The sequence below is a fragment of the Crocuta crocuta genome, unplaced genomic scaffold (genome assembly GCF_008692635.1).
Source record: "Crocuta crocuta isolate KB4526 unplaced genomic scaffold, BGI_CrCroc_1.0 scaffold127, whole genome shotgun sequence".
Lineage (NCBI taxonomy): Eukaryota > Metazoa > Chordata > Mammalia > Carnivora > Hyaenidae > Crocuta > Crocuta crocuta.
The window spans coordinates 5,981,825-6,001,445 of record NW_027532008.1 but is presented as its reverse complement, the minus strand read 5'-3'; the positions used below and the strand labels follow the sequence as shown (position 1 = coordinate 6,001,445).

Genomic DNA, 19,621 nt, shown 5'->3' with positions numbered 1-19,621 from the left:
GGGGGGGGGGGGGGAATAGGGACAGCAGGGGGTGCTCACCGTGCCTGCCGAGTGGTTCCAGGCTGCAGCTGTGGTGGCAGCGTCTCCCACCCGATTCCGACGAGTCAGCGCCTCAGACACGGTGAGGCTACTCTGGGTCCTTCTGGAGGTGAGCTCAGGGGCATCCCCTGAATTTCCTGCCCTTCGAGCACCCTGCTCACAAAGGTACAACCTGGGCTGTCCGAGGTCTGAACAGTCTGTGGAGGCCCTCTGGGTGTAGGCGTTGGTAGCTTCCACATTTCTACCTGTTCGAATTGGGGGGTCTTCTAAGGAGTTCAAGTCTCGCCTACTCTTCCAAGCATTCCGCACAGTAACATGTCTGGCATCTGAAGAGCCCACTTCTGAAGGGGCACTATGGCTTTTCCACCTGATTGTCTCCGCTGGGGGGGCATGGCTGTTCCTCTCCACAGGATCCGATGGCTTGATTATAATGCTGCTACGAGAGACCACGGTTTCTGGCTTGTTCTTCAGGGACCCATCTCCCATTCTCTCAGCTTCTGTGAACTGCAGGGCAATGTCGTGTTTGTGAATGGAGAGCTCAAAAGGGGAGCTGACGTGGTTGCTAACTGATGTGAGCTCTGCTGGCCCAACCTGGATGTTGCTGGTGGATGTGTGCCTTTCCCGCGGGGCCTCACCTGGGGCGGCTCTGGGGCTGCTGCTGTCAGAGGGGTAGATAGTTATGCTACTTGTCACCTTATTTAGCCCTGGTTTGGAGGTGGATTTCTGCTTCTCCACTGTGGCCTCAGTTCCAGATCCTCCCATGATTTTTTTCACATCCTTATCAATGATGACAGGTTTGATGATGGCTCTCGACCGCAACGCTTCTCTGGGGCTAAAGGGCCGCTGGCTTTTGACCCCAGCACCACTGGCATCTGGGAACTCTGTGGCATTGGTGGAGGCTCTGACAGGTTTCACGGACTCGCTTTCTGTCCCAGCGTCTTTATCATTCTCAAACAGGGAGTTTCTGAGTAACCCTCGGGATTTGGCTCTCTCTCTAGAGTTGGGTTGGTGTTTGAGCTCTGGCTCTGGAGTGATGGTAGTGTTTACCAATTTGGCAGTAACAAGAGATGTGACGTCCACGTCGTCATCTGAGTCTGGCCTCTCTCTGCCACTGGATTTGATGACTCGGCACCTCAGGGCCTCATGCTGACTGCTGTCTTCCATCACAACTGCTACAGGTTGATCAACACCTTCTTTATTTGGGGTTGAAAGGCCCTGAAGGATGTTCTCTTGGCTTCTGGAATTATAAGGATACTTTGATAAAAGTGGAGACTTGGAATTTGGGGAACTGGTATCAGCCTCCAGGCTACTGGCAGCCTTTTTGCCCTTGGAGAGCCCTTCTGAGGAAGATCTTCGAGAGGAGGCCAGAGCTCCAACTGCCTTAGAACTGCCACAGTCTGCAGCCTGAGTTCCCTGACTTCCATTGCCAGGTACCTGCCCCCTCTTGACAAAGAGGGCCTCGGCAGGGGTGTCAGAAGCCTTGTCAGCTCTACCCAGTACGTCACTGGGAACAGATCCATAGGTGGTATTATCACTAAATGTCCGTGTGGTCTTCTCCACTTTTCCCTTCAACCCACTCTCAGTACCTGGTTTGGGAGCACTCTTCCACGCTTTACTGTGCTCCTGAGCAGCAGGCGGGTAGCGGCTAAGCACTGAAGGCTGCTCCCTGGACTTCTTTCCTTCACTCTGAGAAGAGCCAGATACAAATCGATCTTCAGTTCTCCTGGTCTCCTGAGTCCCACTGTCTGTACTGGCCCCGATGCTGGAAGCTTTGGCTGCCCTCCTATTGGTGAAACTGGGTGAGGACACCTGCCTATTGCCCAGAGAACAGTTTTCATTGTTGAGTGCAATATCCCTGTTTCGATGCCTCTCCCGCTTCTGCTGAGGGGACAGTTCCCGCGGTGTGTGCTTGGACACAGGTGCCTCATTCCCATGGCCTCTTAACTTAGTCCTCTCGTGTCTGCCTTTGCTGGATAGGAAAGCCTCCTCCCCTTCTACCTCCCCATTCTCTAACTCTTTCTGTTTCTTGATTTGTAGCTTTATCTCCTCCAGCTGGCTGGCCAAGAGTTTGTTTTTATTTTGTTCACTTAGGTAATTATCCTGAAGATCATTATTTTTGGCCCTCATTTTCTTAAGCTCTTCTTCCAAAGATTCAAAATGTTTGATTTGTGTCTTGAGTTTCTCAATCTCTTGGTTGAGATCTTTAACTTTGTTGTCTTCTTGATTTCGGTTCTTTTCATTTTCTGATTTGTTTCTTGTTTCATTCTCTACCTGCTTTAGATAGTCCAGAGTGCCCTTCCTTCTGGATTCTTTGCACGGCAGTGTGGAGGAGATCCCGTCCTCAATCCGCAGGTCATTCCTTTCCAGAAGATTAGAAGCATTCCTTGAATAATCTCGGTTCATTTTTTTGTTCTGCTCCAGTTTTTGAGTGAGCTCTTTTATCAGTTTCTCATTCTCTTTCTCCTTTTCGTTCAAGTATTTTCTCTCACTTACAAAGCTCAGAGTTAATGATTTCAGTTTTTCTAACTCTGACACTAAACTCTGCTCAGTTTTATCCAGGCGGTCCTCAGAAGATTCCAGTTCTTTCACTTTGACCCTGAGCATTTCCAGCTCAGCAGAGATCTTCTTTGTCAGGTTTCTCTCCTCATTCAGGCTCAGACAGAGTTGGGTACAATCATTCTTACTCCTGCCAAAGGCCTCCTCCAGCTTCTCCAGTTCAGCCATTCGTTTCTGAAGCCGTTCAATCTCAGATTTCAGTTCCCGGGTGAGATTTTCTTCCTCTTCAAGCTTCTCCTTCATCAGCTGACACAGATCCTCTGCTCTCTTAATTTCCTCATCTTTGCCTTCGATTCTCAGCACTCGCTGGCGCAACACTTCAATCTCTGCCAACATACTCGAGTTGCTGCCTTCTGCCTGAATCACCTTGTCCTGGAGATCCAGGAGCTCATCCTCTGCTTTCTGGAGGTTTTTGGTGGCTTCCTCCAACTCATCAAGGCGGCGACTTAGACTCTGTAACTTAAACCGCAAGTGGCGGCTGGAGGCAGTATCCTTGTAGCTTGTAAATTCAGCCATGTCTACTGCCAGCCGGCGTGGGCTCCTAGAGGCATCCAGTTCCACTCAAGGGGCTGAGAAATGGTTACCTTTCTCTTGGCATCCACAACATTCTTTGGCAGCTGGAGACCATTATCAGTCTATAGAAGGAAAGCAGAAAGCATGTCAGGCAGCAAATCTAAAATCTGTACTTCAGCTCCCAGTTGTAACAGACCTCCTGTATTTAATTCTTGTGCCTAGAATGTAGCAGGTGCTCAAATTTGTTGAACGAATGAATTTTAACAAACCGGCAGGAAAACACTGGTTCTTTACGACTGATGTTGAGGTGATACCTAGTTTTATCCTAATGAAGAGTATTACCAGCGGCTGCATGGCAAAAAGACACAGAATGCCTCATTTCTCATGGCAAGCTCTAAGATAGCTTTATCATTTGCCACCTACATAATCTCAGAAAAGTAACAGCTCTAGTTTTACTTAGTTGTAAAATGGGTATAATAATCCCTACCATATCTCTCCCCATCATCATTCTGAGATAATGCATAGAAAGCTCTAGGTAACAAAGCAGTAAATAGTCCTAAGATTATTAAGAACTACAACAGCTTCAGGGAAAGACACAGATAAGTGAAAAACAGTCACCTCACCTGACACTAGGGAGACAAAAGGACCTAGTCTCCATGAGAGGAGAGAGAAAAGGGTACATCCCTAGAGAATTTATAATCTTCGGCCTGCCTTCACTTGAGTTCAGAGTACAGATTTACACTGCCTTGACTGGTCTGGTAACAACTTCTCCTCACTGAGAATCTAACCTAAAATGGCCTCAGCCTGGTAAAATCCCTGGGAAACCTGGAGACACACTCTCTACCAAAGTCACGTAAGAGTCCCATATATAAAGTCCTGCTGAACCTGAGTTTACAATTCTAAATTACAAAACACATAAGGACCAATCTTTTACTATGACTGAACAATGAGTAGTTACACCGATAAGAACCAAAGTTAGTAAAATACACTAGAGACTATAAGTACATTCCAATGTTTAAAGTCATAAAAGAAGGAATCAAAACCAGGAGACAAGAAAACGATACCAACAAAGATCAGAAGATTTTAAAATTAACCAAACAGAATCGCTTAGAAAAGCAAAGAAAAAAATGGCAAATTAGATGAAGAGAATATAAGAGATGATATATATATGAGAAGAGATATAAGGAGATTACAAAAGGTTAGCAAACTTAAAAATTTTGTGAAAGAAAGGTTTATAGGGGGAATAAAATAAAGAGGTCCAAAAATGAGAAAGTTTTAACAGGTGGCCCAAAAGGAAGGAATAGAGAGAATGGGGAAGAGGCAATATTTAAAGAACTACTAGCTAAGTATTTTCAAGAGTTGATGAAAGATAGGGAGCCTCATATTTAGGAAGCAAAGCCCCAACCAAGCAGGGTATAAGTTAAATCTGCACCTAGACCCATCATAAGGATACAGAAGAATACCACAAAGAGAAGCAACAAGAAGGAAAAACAGATATTCTATGAAGAAGTAACAACTGAACTGGTTTCTCAATAGAAACTTAAGTGTCAAACAGAAGACCAAAGACATGATGGGGCACCTGGCTGGCTCAGAGTACTGTGACTCTTGTGGTTCACGAGTTCAAGCCCCATGTTGGACTCTGCTGACAGCTCAGAGCCTGGAACCTGCTTTGGATTCTGTGTCTCCTTCTCTCTCTGCCCCTCCCCCACTCATTCTCTGTCTCTCTCAAAAATAAACATTAAAGAATTTATCAAACTCGATACCCAAAAAACAAATAATCCAGTGAAGAAATGGATAAAAGATAAAATAGACACTTTACAAAAGACAACATCCAGATGACTAACAGACATGAAAAAATACTCAACATCACTCATTATCTGGGAAATATAATTAAAACCACAATGAGATACCACCTCATACCATTCCAAATGGCTAAAATTAACTCAGGCAAGTACAGATATTGGTGAGGATGTGGAGAAAGAATCTCTTGTGCACTGCTGGTGGGAATGCAAACTGGTGCAGCCACTCTGGAAAACAGTATGGAGATTCCTCAGAAAGTTAAAAATAAAACTACCCTATGACCCAGCAATTTTTGCTATTAAGTATCCAAGGGATACAGGTGTGCTCTTTCAAAGGGACACATGCACCCCAATGTTTACAGCAGCACTGTCAACAACCAAAGTACGGAAGGAGCCCAATGTCCCATCAATTGATGAATGGATAAAGACGTGGTGTATATATACAATGGAGTATTACTCAGCAATCAAAAGGAATAAATTTTGCTATTCACAACTACATAGATGGAACTAGAGGGTATTAGACTACGGCTATGTGAAATAAATCATCAGAGAAAGACAAATATCCTATGACTCCACTCATGTGGAATTTAAGACACAAAACAGATGAACATAAGGGAAAGGAAGCAAAAATAATATAAAAACAGGAACTCTGTTTTAAGAGACTCTTAAAGGTTGCTGGAGGGGCTGTGGGTGGGGAAATGGGCTAAATGAGTAAAGGACATTAAGGAAGATGCTTGCTGGGATGAGCACTAGGTGTTAGACAAAAGGGATAAATCACTGGAACCTACTGAAATCATTATTGTACTATATGCTAACTAACTTGGACATAAATTAATCTTAAAAATTAAAAACACCAGGGCACCTGGGTGGCTCAGTTGGTTAAGGGTCCCACTCTTGACTCCAGTTCAGGTCATGATCTCACAGTTTGTAAATTCAAGCCCCCAAGTCAGGCTCTTGTGTTGACAGCATGGAGCCTGCTTGGGATTCTCCCTTTTCCCCCTCTCCCGCACTCTCTCAAAATAAACTTAGGAAAAAAAAAAAAAAAGACAAAAGACGTGGTAATATCTTTATGAAAGAAGATACAACTGAAAACCTTTCAGAACACAAATAAAGGAAAATAAAAACCTAAGTGTTTATAATTAACAGACTTTCACTGAAAAAGCTATTTATGGATGTACTTCAGAATATAGATGGGGCACCTGGGTCGTTAGTTAAGCATCCGACTTGATCTCAGCTCAAAGTCTCCATCTCAGAGTTGTGAGTTCCAGCCCTGTGTTCCACCCACTGGGGGTGGGGTCTACTTAAAGGGGGGGAAAAAAAGAATATAGAAACTGATCACTTAGGAAAGACATGACATGCAAGAAGAAACAGTAAACAAAGAAATCAAACTAAACAAACACTGGTTCAGTTAAAGAATAAGCAAAAGTTGACTGCGAGTGGGAAAGGGAAGGGCAGAATAAAACCAAAGTGAAACTACCTAAAATGATGGATAATAATATGTAAGTCATAAAGACAGAAATCAGAATTCAAGTGTTCTTAAAACTCTGTATCTTGAGGGAAGAGGATAGAGTAATTATAACTTCAGACCTTGGTAAGAGTAGATATTTATCATGTTATCTGATAAGGCATCAACAAGCAGAGTATATATAAAGAATTCCTACAACCTAACAAAAAACAAATAATGGGCTAAGGATTTGAATAGACACTGATCCAAAGATGATACCCAAGTAGCCTCCAAGCATATGAAAAGATACTCAACGTCACTAATCATTAGGGATATGCAAATCAAAACCAGAATGAGGTATCACTTCACACCCATCAAGATGGTCACTGTCAAAAAAACAAGTGGTGGTGAGAATATGGAGAAATTCGAACGTTTGTGCACTATTGGTGGGAAAATAAAATGGTAAAGATAAACAGTGTGGCTTTAATTTTTTCCTCAAAAAATTAGAATTACTGTATGATCCAGCAATTCCACTTCTAGGTGTAACTACAAAAAAAAAAGTTCAAAACAGGATATTTAAGAGATAATTTGCACACCTATGTTCATGACAGCACTACTGCAATAGCCAAAAAGGTAGAGCAATCAAGTGTCCATCCATCAACACATGATGGAGACACAAAATGTAATGTATGCTACAGTGAAATATTAGTCTTAAAAAGGAGACCTGGATGAATCTTGAGGACACCGTGCTAAGTAAAACAATCCAGTCACAGAAGACAAACAGTATATGATTTCACTCATATGAAGTATCTATAATATTGAAATTCAAATAAACACAACAGAATGGTGGTTGCCATAGGCTGGGGGAGGGGGGCGCCAGGGGAATGGGAGTTGCTGTTTAATGGGTATTGAATTTCAGTCATGCAAGATAAAAAATGTTCTAGAGACTGGTTTGCACAACAATGTGCGACTATATACTTAACCCTACTGAACTGTAAATAAGGAATATATTTTATGTTATATATTTTTTACCACAATAAAAAAAATTTTAAGGGAGGAAAGAAGTAAAAAGCACAGAGGGGTAGGGCAGATTTCCCATTTCTGGTCAGTACGTAAAGAGCTTAGAAGTCATCACTGTGTCTTAATATATAAATAACTAAACAAACTGAAAATCCACAATCTTCTTAGATCCATGAGAAAAATGAGGGCAAAAAAAACACTTCCCTAAAAATTAGACAAGCAGATGTAAAGAATCACAATTTACAAAAATAGCAACTCACGAATAGAAACCTCCATGGGAACCGGCACTAGGGTAGGAAAACCTCAACTGCAACAGACAAACTGCTGGAGGCTCAGTCTGGACAACTCTGAGAGTAAAGAATAAGAGAGGGTCTCAGCATTAGGGAGGATGCCCCCCATTTGGTGAGCTTTACCTCCATGAGCTCCACAAGGTTCTCACAGTGAAGATGAAAGAAAGCCCCCTTGTGCATCCAGCAAGGGGGGTGTTAAAGCAACCATTTTGAAACCACAACCTGGTGGAAGGGAAATCCCCAACTCCAGCTCCATCCAGCCATCCTGTACCACCTAAGAGTACAGGAGGTTGGGAGGAGAAGGGGGAATGAACATCACTAAAGGCCTACTTACCTCAGTCCTTTTTACCCAGGACATCATGTCCTGCTTTCATCAAAAAAATTATAAGGCATACTAAAAGGTAAAAAACACAGTTTGAAGAAACAGAGCATCAAAAATAACTCAGATATGGCAGGTATTGGAATTACCAGAAATATCTACTGTGATTAATATGCTAAGGGCTCTAGTGGACAAAGTAGACACCATACAAAAACAAATGAGTAACAGAAACGGAAATTCTAGGAATCAAAAAAATGTTACGGGCGCCTGGGTGGCTCAGTAGGTTAAACATCCAACTTCGGCTCAGGTCATGATCTTGTGGTTCATGAGTTCCAGCCCATGTATCCCTGCTTGGGATTCTTTCTCCCCTCTCTACCCCTCCCCCAGATGCACACACATTCACGCTCTTGCTCTCCTATCAAAATAAATAAATGAACTTAAAAAAAGTCCACATATTTTAAGTTTATTTTTTTTAATGCTTATTTTTGAGAGAGAAAGTGACAGAGCATGAGCAGGGGAGGGGCAGAGAGAAAGACACCGAATCTGAAGCAGGTTCCAGGCTCCATGCTATCAGCACAGAACCTGATGCGGGGCTCAAACTCACAAACCGTGAGGCCATGAACTGAACCAAAGTTGGACACTTAACTGACTGAGGCACCCAGGTGCCCCAAGACCACATATTTTTTAAAAAAGAGATCAAAAACACTGTAACAGAAATGAAGAATGCCTTTGATTATCTCATCAGCAGACTAACAGAACTGAGTAAAGAATCTCTAAGCTTGAGGGAATGTCAGTAGAAACTTCCAAACTTGAAAAGTAAAGAGGAAAATGACTTTAAAAAAATGGAACAGAACATCCAATTAAGTATGGGACAACTACACTTGTAATGGGAATTGACAGAAGAAAATTTTGACTGAAAATTTCCCCATATTAGCGTCAGACACCAAATAACACCAAGCAGGATAAATGCCATAAAGAAAAGACAAAATAAAAACAAAAATCCAACACCTAGACATATCATATTCATACGCTGCAGAAAATCAAGGATAAAGAAAAGAATCCGGAAGCCCAGGGAAAAAAAGCCCTAACTTATAGAGAAGCAAAGATAAGAATTACATCTGACTTCTCAGAAGTCATGCAAGCAAGGAAAGAGTAGAGTGAAATATTTAAAATACTGAGAGGTAAAACAAAATTTTTTTAAAAACCTGCAGTTCTGTACCCTGAAAAAATGGGGGGGGGGCAGATTCTGTACCATTTCAAAAGTGAAGGAAAAATAAAGATTTAGACAAATAAAAACTGAGATATGTTGCCAGCAGACCTGCCTTGCAAGAAATGTTAGAAGAGTTCTTCAGCGGTGCCTGGGTGGCTCAGTTAAGTGTCCAACTCTTGACTTCAGCTCAGATCATTTCATGGCTTCATGGGTTTAAGCCCTGCACCAGGCACTGCACTATCAGCATGGAGCCTGCTTGGGATCTTCTCACTCCTCTCTCCCTCTCTCTGCCCCTCCCTAACTCACACTGTCTCCATTTCTCTCAAAAATAAGCTTTAAAAAAGTTCTTCAGTGAGAAGAAAAATGATATGGATTAAAAACTCAAAACACATCAAGAAAGGAAGGGCATTAAAGTGAAAGTAAAATAACATTTTTATTTTTTCTTACTTTTAATCTAACAGATAATTCAAAATAATAGCAACAGCTTATGTATAAATAAAATGAATGACAGCAGTGATACAAGGGACAAGAGAGGAACTAGAAATACTTTATTATAAACTACTTGTACCACCTGTAATGTACATTGCAAACTCTAGGGAAAACTAAAGAAGTTTGGGGGGACCTGAATGGCTTACTCAGTTAAGCATTTGACTGCGGCTCAGGTCTCAATCGCGAGGTTCCTGAGTTTGGACCCCTGCATGGGGCTCTCTGCTGTCACAGCAGAGCCCTCTTTGGATCCTCTATCTCCCTCTCTCTCCACCCCTCCCATGAGCTCTCTGGCGCATGCGCTCTCTCTCAAAAATAAATATTCAAAAATAAAATAATTGATATGCTAAGGAGAGAAACTGGATCCACATACAATGCTCAATTAAAACCACAAAAGGCAGGGGAAAAAAGCTAAAAGGTAACAAAAAACAAGAGCTTATAACCACTTTAAACATCAACAGTCTAAATAAAACAATTAGAGAGGATCAAAAGACATGACTGTTTACAAAAACTTTTCAAACTTTTAAATTTTGCCACACTAATCAAAAGAAGTTGGAGTAGCTACATTAATATCAGACAGCAGATTTCAGAGCAAGTAATCAGGGGTAAGGTGAGACTTACATGATGATAAAGGAGTCTCAATTCTCCAAGAGGTAACAATCCTCAATGTGTATGCACCTAACAAAAAGGAGCATCAAAAACCAAAAGAAATGCAAAGAGAATGAATGAATCCACTACTACAGCTGGAGAGAGCTGAGAGATTAGGCAGAAAATCAGTAAGGACATAGTTGACGTCAACAATGCCATCAAGAAACTGGATATAATGAATGTATGTAGAGACTACTTCATCCAAGAACAGTAGCATACACATTCATTTTGTTGTTGTTAATGTTTATTTTTGAGAGGAGAGAGCGAGCGAGCGTGAGCGAGCAGGGGCGGGGCAGAGAAAGAGATACAGAATCTGAAGCAGGTAGCATACACATTCTTAAGTTCACATGGAACATTCACCAAGAGAGGCCACATTCTGAGCCATAAAACACACAACTTGAACAGAACAGAAATCCTACACTGTCTGCTCTCAGACCACAATGGAAATAAACTAGAAATCAATACTAGAAAGATAGCTGGAAAATACCCAAATATTTGTGGAGATTAAACAACACACTTAAAAAATTTTTTAGTATTTATTTATTTTTGAGGAAGACAGACAAGTGTGAGGGGGGAGGGGCAGAGAGAGAGAAAGAGAGAGACAGAATCTGAAGCAGGCTCCAGGGTATGGGTCAAAGAAGAAATCTCAAGAGATATTTTAAAATACTTTGAACTGAATGAAAATGAAAATACAACTTTATCAAGATTTGTGGGGTGTACCAAAAGCCAACACTTAGAGGCAAATGTAATGCACTGAATGCATATATTAGGAAAGAACAAAGATCCAACAGCAATAAGTTAAGCTTCCATCTTAGGCAATTAGAAAAAGAAAAGCAAATTAAAATCAAAGTAAACTGAAGAGAAGAAATAAAAATTAAAGCAGAAATCAACTGGTTCTTAGAAAAGATCAATAGAATCAATAAGCCTATATATATAGCCAGGCTGATGGAAAAAAAAAAAAGACACAAATTACTAATACCAGGAAGGGCTATCACTATAATCCAAAGGACACGAAAATAATGGATCATAAACAACTCTGTGCCCACAAATTTGATAACCAAATGAAATGTACCAATTGCTTAAGAGATATAATCTTCAGGAACTCACACAAAGAGAAAATAGAAAATCTGAATAGGACTGTATCTACCTAAGAAATGGAATCAATAACCTTCAAAAACAGGTAACATACTGGGCCCAGATGAGTTCACTGGTAATTCTACCATATATTTAAGAAGTAACTATATCAATTATAAGAGGCACCTGGGTTGCTCCACTGGCGAGCATCCAACTCTTGATTTTGGCTCAGATCATGATCTCACGGTTCATGGTACAGAATCCTGGGATGGGTTCTGCACGGAGCACTGACAGCACAGAGCCTGCTTGGGATTCTCTCTCTCTCTCCCCCGCCACCCTCTCTGCTCTTTCCTCTCCCCTGCTCACACACACACCCTCTCCTCAAAATAAATAAACTTAAAAAAAAAAAAAGGAAGCAATTATACCAATTATACAACTTTCTACAAACTCTTCCAGAAGTTAGAAGCAGAAGAAATACTCCTTAGCTCATTCGGACGCCAGCATTACCCTAACAACAAAACCAGACAAGGAAAAAAAGGCTGCAAACTTAAGATCTCTCATAAACATAGATGTAAAAATTTTCAACAAATGTTAGATCTAATCCAACACTGTGTAAAAGAATTTCAGGGGCGCCTGGATGGCTCAGTCAGTTAAGTGTCTGACTTCAGCTCAGGTCATGATCTCACAGTTCTGGAGTTTGAGCCCCATGTCAGGCTCTGTGCTGACAGCTCAGAGCCTGAAGCCTGCTTCAGATTCTGTCTCCCTCTCTCTGCCCCTCCCCCAACTGTGCTCTGTCGCTCTCTCCCTCTTTCAAAAATAACATTAAAAACCATTTAAAAAAATACATTAAAAAAAAAAAGAATTTCAGACCATAACCAAATGGGATTTATTCCGAGTACTCAAAACTGGTTCAACATTCAAAATCGGTTAATGTAATCTAGCATATCAACAGACTAAAGAAGAAAAATCACATGATCTTATAAAAAGATACAGAAAAAGCATTTGACAAAAACCCAACATCCATTCACAATAAAAGTGAGCAAACAAGGAACAGAAGGAAAATCCTTAACTTGATTTAAAACAAAACAAAAAAAAAAAAGATCTATAGCTAGCATCCTACTTAAAGGAGGAAAACTGTTCTATGATCAAGAACATAAGCAAGAAGTCAGTCCCCTTACCAAAGCTTCTAAAAATTGTACTAGAATCCTAGCTAATATGGTAAGACAAGAAAAAACAAAAGAAAGGGAAAGAAGAAATGAAACTGTTTTGCACAGGATATGACTGTAGAAAATCCAAATGAATCAACAACAACAAAATTCCCAGAACTAATAAGCAATTATAGCAAGAATGCAAGATACAAAGTTAGCATACAAAAAAAAAAGTCTGTTGCGGAACACCTGGGTGACTCAGTTAAGCTTCTGACTCTTGATTTTGGCTCAGGTCATGATCTCACAGTTCAGGAGGTCAAGCCCTGTGTTGGACTCCATGTGCTGACAATAAGGAGCCTCCCTGGGATTCTGTGTCTTCTCTCTCTGCCCCTCCCCTACTCATGGTGCACACATGCTCTCTCTAAATAAACTTAAAAAAAAAAAAAAAGTCAGTCACTTTCCTATATACCAGCAATGAACAAATGGAACTTGCAATTAAAAACATGATACCATTAGAGGTGCCTGTGTATCTCAGTTGGTTGAGAGGCTGACTCGATTTTGACTCAGGTCATAAGTTCACAGTTCATGGGATCAAGCCCTGCATTGGGCCTGCATTGACAGCATAAAGCCTGCTTGGGATTCTCTCAACTCTCCTCTCTCTGGCCCTTCCCCCTCCCCCGCCCCTGCTCTCTAAATAAATAAATAAACGTTAAAAAAAACACACAATACCATTAAAACACACACACACACAATACCATTTACATTAGCACCCAGCTCCAAAAAAAGAATTGTGTAAGTATAAACCTACCAAAATATGTACAAGATCTATATAGGGAAAACTATATAAAACTGATGAATTAAAGATTAAGTAAATTAAGTAAAAGAGATATTCCACGGTCACGAATAGGAAGACTCAATATTGTCCAAATGTGAATTCTTCCCAACTTGACCTACAGATTAAAGGTAATCCCAATCAAAATCTCAAGCAAATGATTTTGTGGATATCGATAAACTGATATGCAAAAGACCCTGAACAGCCAATGCGTACTTAAGAACAACAAAGTTGGGAGACTGACACTACCTGACCTCAAGACTTAACTATAAACTGCAGTATTCAAGACGATGACGTATTGGTAAAAGAACAAATAAATCAACAGAACAGAAAAGAGAACTTTTGCAAAGCACTCTTAAAACTCAACAGTAAGAAAACAACTGGATTTAAAAATGGCCAGAGAAGATATACAGGTGGCAAATAAGCATATGAAAAGATGACCCACATAGTATGTCATCAGAGGAACACAAAACAATGAGATATCACTACACACCTATCAGAATGGCCAAAATCCGTAACAATGACAACACCAAATGCTAGTGAAGATGCCGAAGGATAGGAATTCGCGGTGCTAGTGGGAATGCAAACTGTTAACAGCTACAGTTTGGTGGTTTCTTACAACTACACATAGTTTTAACATATGATCCAGCAATAGCACTCCTTGGTATTTACCCAAAGGAGTAAAATCAGCATGCAGATGTTTCTAGCAGCTCTATTCATTAACTGCCAAAGCTTGGAAGCAAACAAGATGTCCTTCAGGAGGTGAGTGGATAAACTGTGGTATATCCAAATAATGGAATATTATTTGGCTAAAAAGAAATGAGCTATAGGGGTGCGGACTATAGCATCTGACTTTGGGCTCAGGTCATAATCTCATCGTTCGTGAGTTCAAGCCCTGCACTGGACTCCACACTGACAAGTGCGGAGTCTGCTTGGGATCCTCTTTCCCTCCCTCCCTCCCTCCACCTCTCCCCCAGATGCACACACGCTCTCTCTCTCAAAATAAACTTTAAAATTAAAAAAAAAAAAAAAAAGAAAGAAAGAAAGACATGAGCTATCAAGCCATGAAAACACATGGAGGAAGCTTAAAAGTAAAAGTAGCCAATCTGAAAAGGCTACATACTATATGATCCCAATTATATGACATTCTGGAAAAGTCAAAACTATGGAGACAATAAAAAGATCAGGAGGGATAAACAGAGTGAATTTTTAGGGCAATAAAGCTACTCTGTATAATACTACTCTATACAATACTATACTTACTGTATAATACTCAGTAAATACATCTCATAAATTTGTCCAAACTCAAGAGAATGTACAACACCCAAGAACAAGCCATGTAAACTATGTGCTCTGGGTGATAATGTGTCAGTGTGGGCTCATCAGTTGTAACAAATGTGGATAATGAGGGAAGATGTGCATGTGTGGGGGCAGAAAGTACATGGGAAATCTCTGCTTTCTGCTGAATTTTGCTGTGAACATAAAAGTGCCCTTTAAAAAAATGTAAGTTTAATAGACAAGCTCTATAGGAAGGCTGAGAGGAATGCTGAGAGGAGGCTACAATTTCAAATAATGTAATTAGGGTAGACTTCAAGGTGGCACCTAAGCAGAGACCTGAAGGAAGCAAGGAAGAATGCTTAGGAGAGAACATTCCAGGCAAACAGAAGACTGAAGACAAAAGATACAAAAAAAAAGAGCATACTTAGTGTATTCAAGGAACAAGGATAGCACAGCTGGGAACAAAAGGAGAGGAGCAAGAGATGGGGTCAAAGAGGAAGTTGGGGCACCTTGTAGGCCCTGGAGGACTCTGGGTTCTCATTTAAGAAATGGAGACCTATCCAAAAGTTGTGAGCAGAGCAATAACATATTCTGACTTGGATGTAAAGAGATCAATCTGGATTATATGGGTTCACTTATATGTAGTTGAAAAACAGGCAAAAACTAATCCATGGTGAGAGTGGTTACCGCTGGGGAGACAGTACTAGCAGGTGACTGCTGGGGATGTTCTACGGATGACAGATTCCTGACATCAAGCTATAGAACTGAAGATCTGTACACCGTATGTTATACCTCAATAACAAAATATAAAGATGGATGCCCTATAAAACAAGATACATATGGACAGGACTGCTATGCTCAAAACAGACCAAAGAGGATAAGGGTAGATCAAGAAGATCAACAGGAGTTCAGTGCAGTAATCCAATCAAAAGGCAATTTTGGCCTGGCCCAGGACAGTGGCCACACACGTGGTTAAGAAGCTGCCTGACTCTGGCCACTTGAAAGTAGAACCACAGCATTTGCTCTTAGATTGCTTGTGAGATAGGAGACAAAGGGATTAAGGATGACTCCGAGGGTTTTGGTCTGAATCTGCAGAATGATGGAATTGTTATCAATTCAAACAGAGATGACTGGATGGAGCAATCTGAGAAGGAAGATCAGGAGCACAGTTTGGGACATATTATTTAGGAGATGTGTATTAGTCATCCAAATGGAGACGTTAAGAGGCTGTCTGAATATACAAATCTGGAATTCAGGAGAAATGATGTGGCTGAACCTATAAATCTGTGAGTCAACAATGAATGGATGGCTTAGAAAACCATGATCTGGATGAGACTGTCAAGGAACTGAGTGAATACAAAGAAACCAAGAGGTCAAAGGTCTGAGCCCCAAGGTGGCCAATATTTTTTTACTGGTGAAAATGCAGAGTAAGCAGCAAAGGAGACAAAGACAAAGTCAGCAAGATAAAGGAAAACTGGAAGAGAATACACTCTCATGGCAGCCCAGCAGAGAAAGCCTTTCAAGGAGAAAGGAGTGCTCAGCTCTGTCAGGTGAAGCTGATGGCTCAAACAAAATGATGGCTGAGAACAGACTGTTAAATTTCACAACATGGAAGTCACGCTGACAAGAGCAGCACTGTAAAGTGATGGAAGTGAAAAGTTTTATTAGAAAGTTTGAGGGGCACTTGGCCTGGGTGGCTCAGTTGGTTGACATCTGACTTCGGCTTGGCTGGCATCCGACTAGCGGTCTGTGAGTGCAAGCACTGTGTTGGGCTCTGTGCTGAAGTTCAGAACCTGGAGCCTGCTTCAGAGCCTGTGTCTCCCTCTCTGCCCCTCCCACTTGCACTCTGTCTCTCTCAATAATAAACATTTTTTAAAGATATTTTTTAAAAGAAAAAGAGTTGAAAAATAAGGTAATGAATTGGAGATCACAAATACTGGATGATTTCTGAATTCTGTTAAAAAGCAGAGCAAATTGGTGGGGAGGCCACTGACTGAAAAAGTGGTATCAAAGTGTTTCTTTTTAAGACAGAAGAAAAAGCATGCTGGTATACTGCTGGAATACGATCCAGGAAAAAAGGAAATTTTGACAAATTATGAAAGACAGGCAGAAACCTTCTGCAACAATGAATGTTTGGGGTAGAAGAGAGAAAATGGGGCTCTAGGATAAAGTACAAGCAGCAGTGCTGGAGAATACAGTTCATACATGGTGATGGACAGGAAGGCAGAGGATGTGGCTGCATGTCTTAGTGGGGAGGTGGGAAGGCAGGTGTGGTGGCAGGAGTCTACCAAAGTTCTCTTCAGGTGGTTTTTGTGTCTTCACTGAAACAGAAAACAAGGTCATCCTCCTAAAGTAGCAGTGGGGGGTAAAGTATTACAGGTTTCAGATCTGGTCAGCCAGGTGAGTGGGAAATATAGAATGACCACGAGGCAACATTAAGGGCCCACTTAAAATTCATAGTTAGGATTTAAAGTGAAGCCAATCAGCAAGGTTATATTTTTATATCCAGTCTTGTTCAGCTGAACAAATGAAGGCACAGAGAGGACAGAGTTGCATTGAACCAAGCTGAAACTTGATAAATTCAACAAAGCAAGAGAAGGCCACAGAAATTACATGGACGTGCAAGGGAACTTAAGCTCATTCAGTTAAAAGGGATGAGAATATAAGAAGAACAGTGAAAATGTAACAGGACCAAATGAATCAAAGGTACCAACAAGGACAGAAGGACTGCTGGAGTCAGGGTCCTAGCAGGAGTGAGTTTCAAAGACAGGAAATGGTAATCAGAGGGCGATCTGTCTCCAGGAACTGAAATTACCAAGGGGTTCCAGTAACTGATAATGTCAAAAACTAAGATACGAATAGTTGGAGTACAGGATTTTTAGGGCAATGAAACTACTCTATATGATACCATGATACTCTATGGATACATGTCATTATACATTTGCCCAAACCCACAGAATGTAGCACCAAGAGTGAGCCAAAACCTAAACTACAGATTTGGGGCAATTATGGCATGTGAATGGAGGTTCATCAGTTGTAACACATACCACTCTGATGAGGGATGTTGATAATGGGGAAGACGGGCAAGGAGTACATAAGAAATCTCTTCCCTTCCCCTCACCTCTTCTGTGAACCAAAAAATGCTCTAAAATAAAGATATCATTAAATGAAAGATTTTACTTTTTAAAATAATCTCTAGGGGCGCCTGGGTGGCTCAGTCAGTTGGGCATCTGACTTCGGCTCAGGTCATGATCTCGCGGTTCTTGAGTTCAAGCCCCGCGTCAGGCTCTGTGCTGACAGCTCAGAGCCTGGAGCTTGTTTCAGATTCTGTGTCTCCCTCTCTCTTTGCCCTTCCCCCACTCATGCTCTGTCTCTCTTGGTCTCAAAAGTAAAAAAATAAAATAAAAACTATAAAGTAATCTCTATACCCTATGTGGGGCTTGAACTTGCAAGCCCGAGATCAAGAGTTACACACTCCACTGACTGAGCCAACCAGATGCCCCTAAGATAGTCTTAATAAAAAAGTAAAATTAAAAACCTGAAGTTTTTGGCCACAGATGACCATGACTGTGGGAATGCTGGGGGCACGATGGGATTTTAAAAAGATCACCGGAAGAGAGAAATAACTGAGAGGCAAAGGTGTTGCAAGGACCATAGCATTGTACTTTGAAAGCACCACAAACTAACTGGACCAGAGCTGGAAAGAGTGACATTAAACAAGAAGCTAAAGCCACTGAGAAATCAGAGGCACTTTGGGGAACTGCGAGTATCAGAAGGTGACAGCAGGACTAAGGATACTGGGCATTATAGTCTGATGAGATTAGATTTAAAACTAGGGGGGAAAAGGGAAGGAACATGATCTGAGCCATAACAGAAAAACTACCACCACTTGAAAGAGAAAAATGGACTCATCAATGATCCCACAAGAAAACAGAGGGCCAAAGAGAAAGACTTATGGAAATGCCAAAAGCCACTTGTCTCCAGCCCCAAGATCCCTTCCACTGACCGCACTGAAAGCCTACAGCCACCAGATGGAGCCCATGCACAGCCCTTAAAAACACCAAGGCCTATGAGGTTTGGGAGAGTCTCCCTCTCTCAGCCTCCTGAGATCCTGCCTCCTCTCTGATTAGTTCTCCCTCCCCATCACTTTGCTTTCCTGGGTACATCCTTCTCTAACCTCTCATCTTTGCTTCTTTTGTTCTCCCTTCTCTTCCCAGTTTAAAGGATTCCTCAGTCTCAAAAATGGAGGGGGAGGAGTGCCTGTATGGCCCAGCTGGTTAAGCGTCCGACTTCGACTCAAGTCATGACCTCAAGCACGGCGACGGACTCACTGCTGTCAGCACAGAGCCGCTTCAGATCCTCTGCTCCCACCCGCTCTGCCCCTCCCAGCTCATTCTCTCTCTCACTCTCAAAATAAATAAATAGGCTTTTTTTAAAAAAATGGAAGGGGGAAAAAAAAATCTACGTTTGTATATTTATATAAGGAAAAAAAAAAACTTTTCCCTTACTCCCATTCACTTTTCCTACTTTGAGTGCCACTTGTTTTTGGCCTTTTGCCTAGTGGTACAGTAAAAACAAACCAACCAACAAGCAAAACCCTTACCAATCTAATACATAGGGTGAAGGAAATAGGGGGCTGAACTAAATACAGACAATAAACCAATTTTAAGAGGATCTGTACTGGCACAGTAGATACTGGAAAACAATTTATACATGATGTTTCTACAAAGTACTTTAAATCAGCTTATCCTTGTAAATATGCTAGAACGCCATTAAGTCATATGCTTTAAAGAGATTAACTTTATGATATATAAATTAGATCTCAAAAAAGCAGTTTAAAAAAATCCCAGCTTACCCCAAACTGAAACATTCCCCTCAGCAACTCTTAGTTACACTAGTTTATACTACAGTTTTAATAAACAAATCCCTTTTTCAGAAGAGAAATGTTAAACTTTAGTACAGTCC

General features: G+C 41.2%; 1 protein-coding gene across 5 annotated transcripts in view; it reads right to left on the bottom strand.

Annotated features, from left to right (window-relative positions):
* LUZP1 (leucine zipper protein 1) overlaps positions 1–19,621 on the bottom strand; it is a 92,916-nt gene that overhangs the window by 5,777 nt on the left and 67,518 nt on the right. For all 5 annotated transcript variants that reach the window (XR_013337961.1, XM_077775497.1, XM_077775500.1 and 2 more), the window contains one exon: positions 40–3,230. Coding sequence is in view for 4 of the 5 variants with exons in the window: in XM_077775497.1 (XP_077631623.1) it covers positions 40–3,111 (3,072 nt within the window). In the remaining variant the exon portion in view is untranslated. The remainder of the gene's footprint in view (positions 1–39; positions 3,231–19,621) is intronic.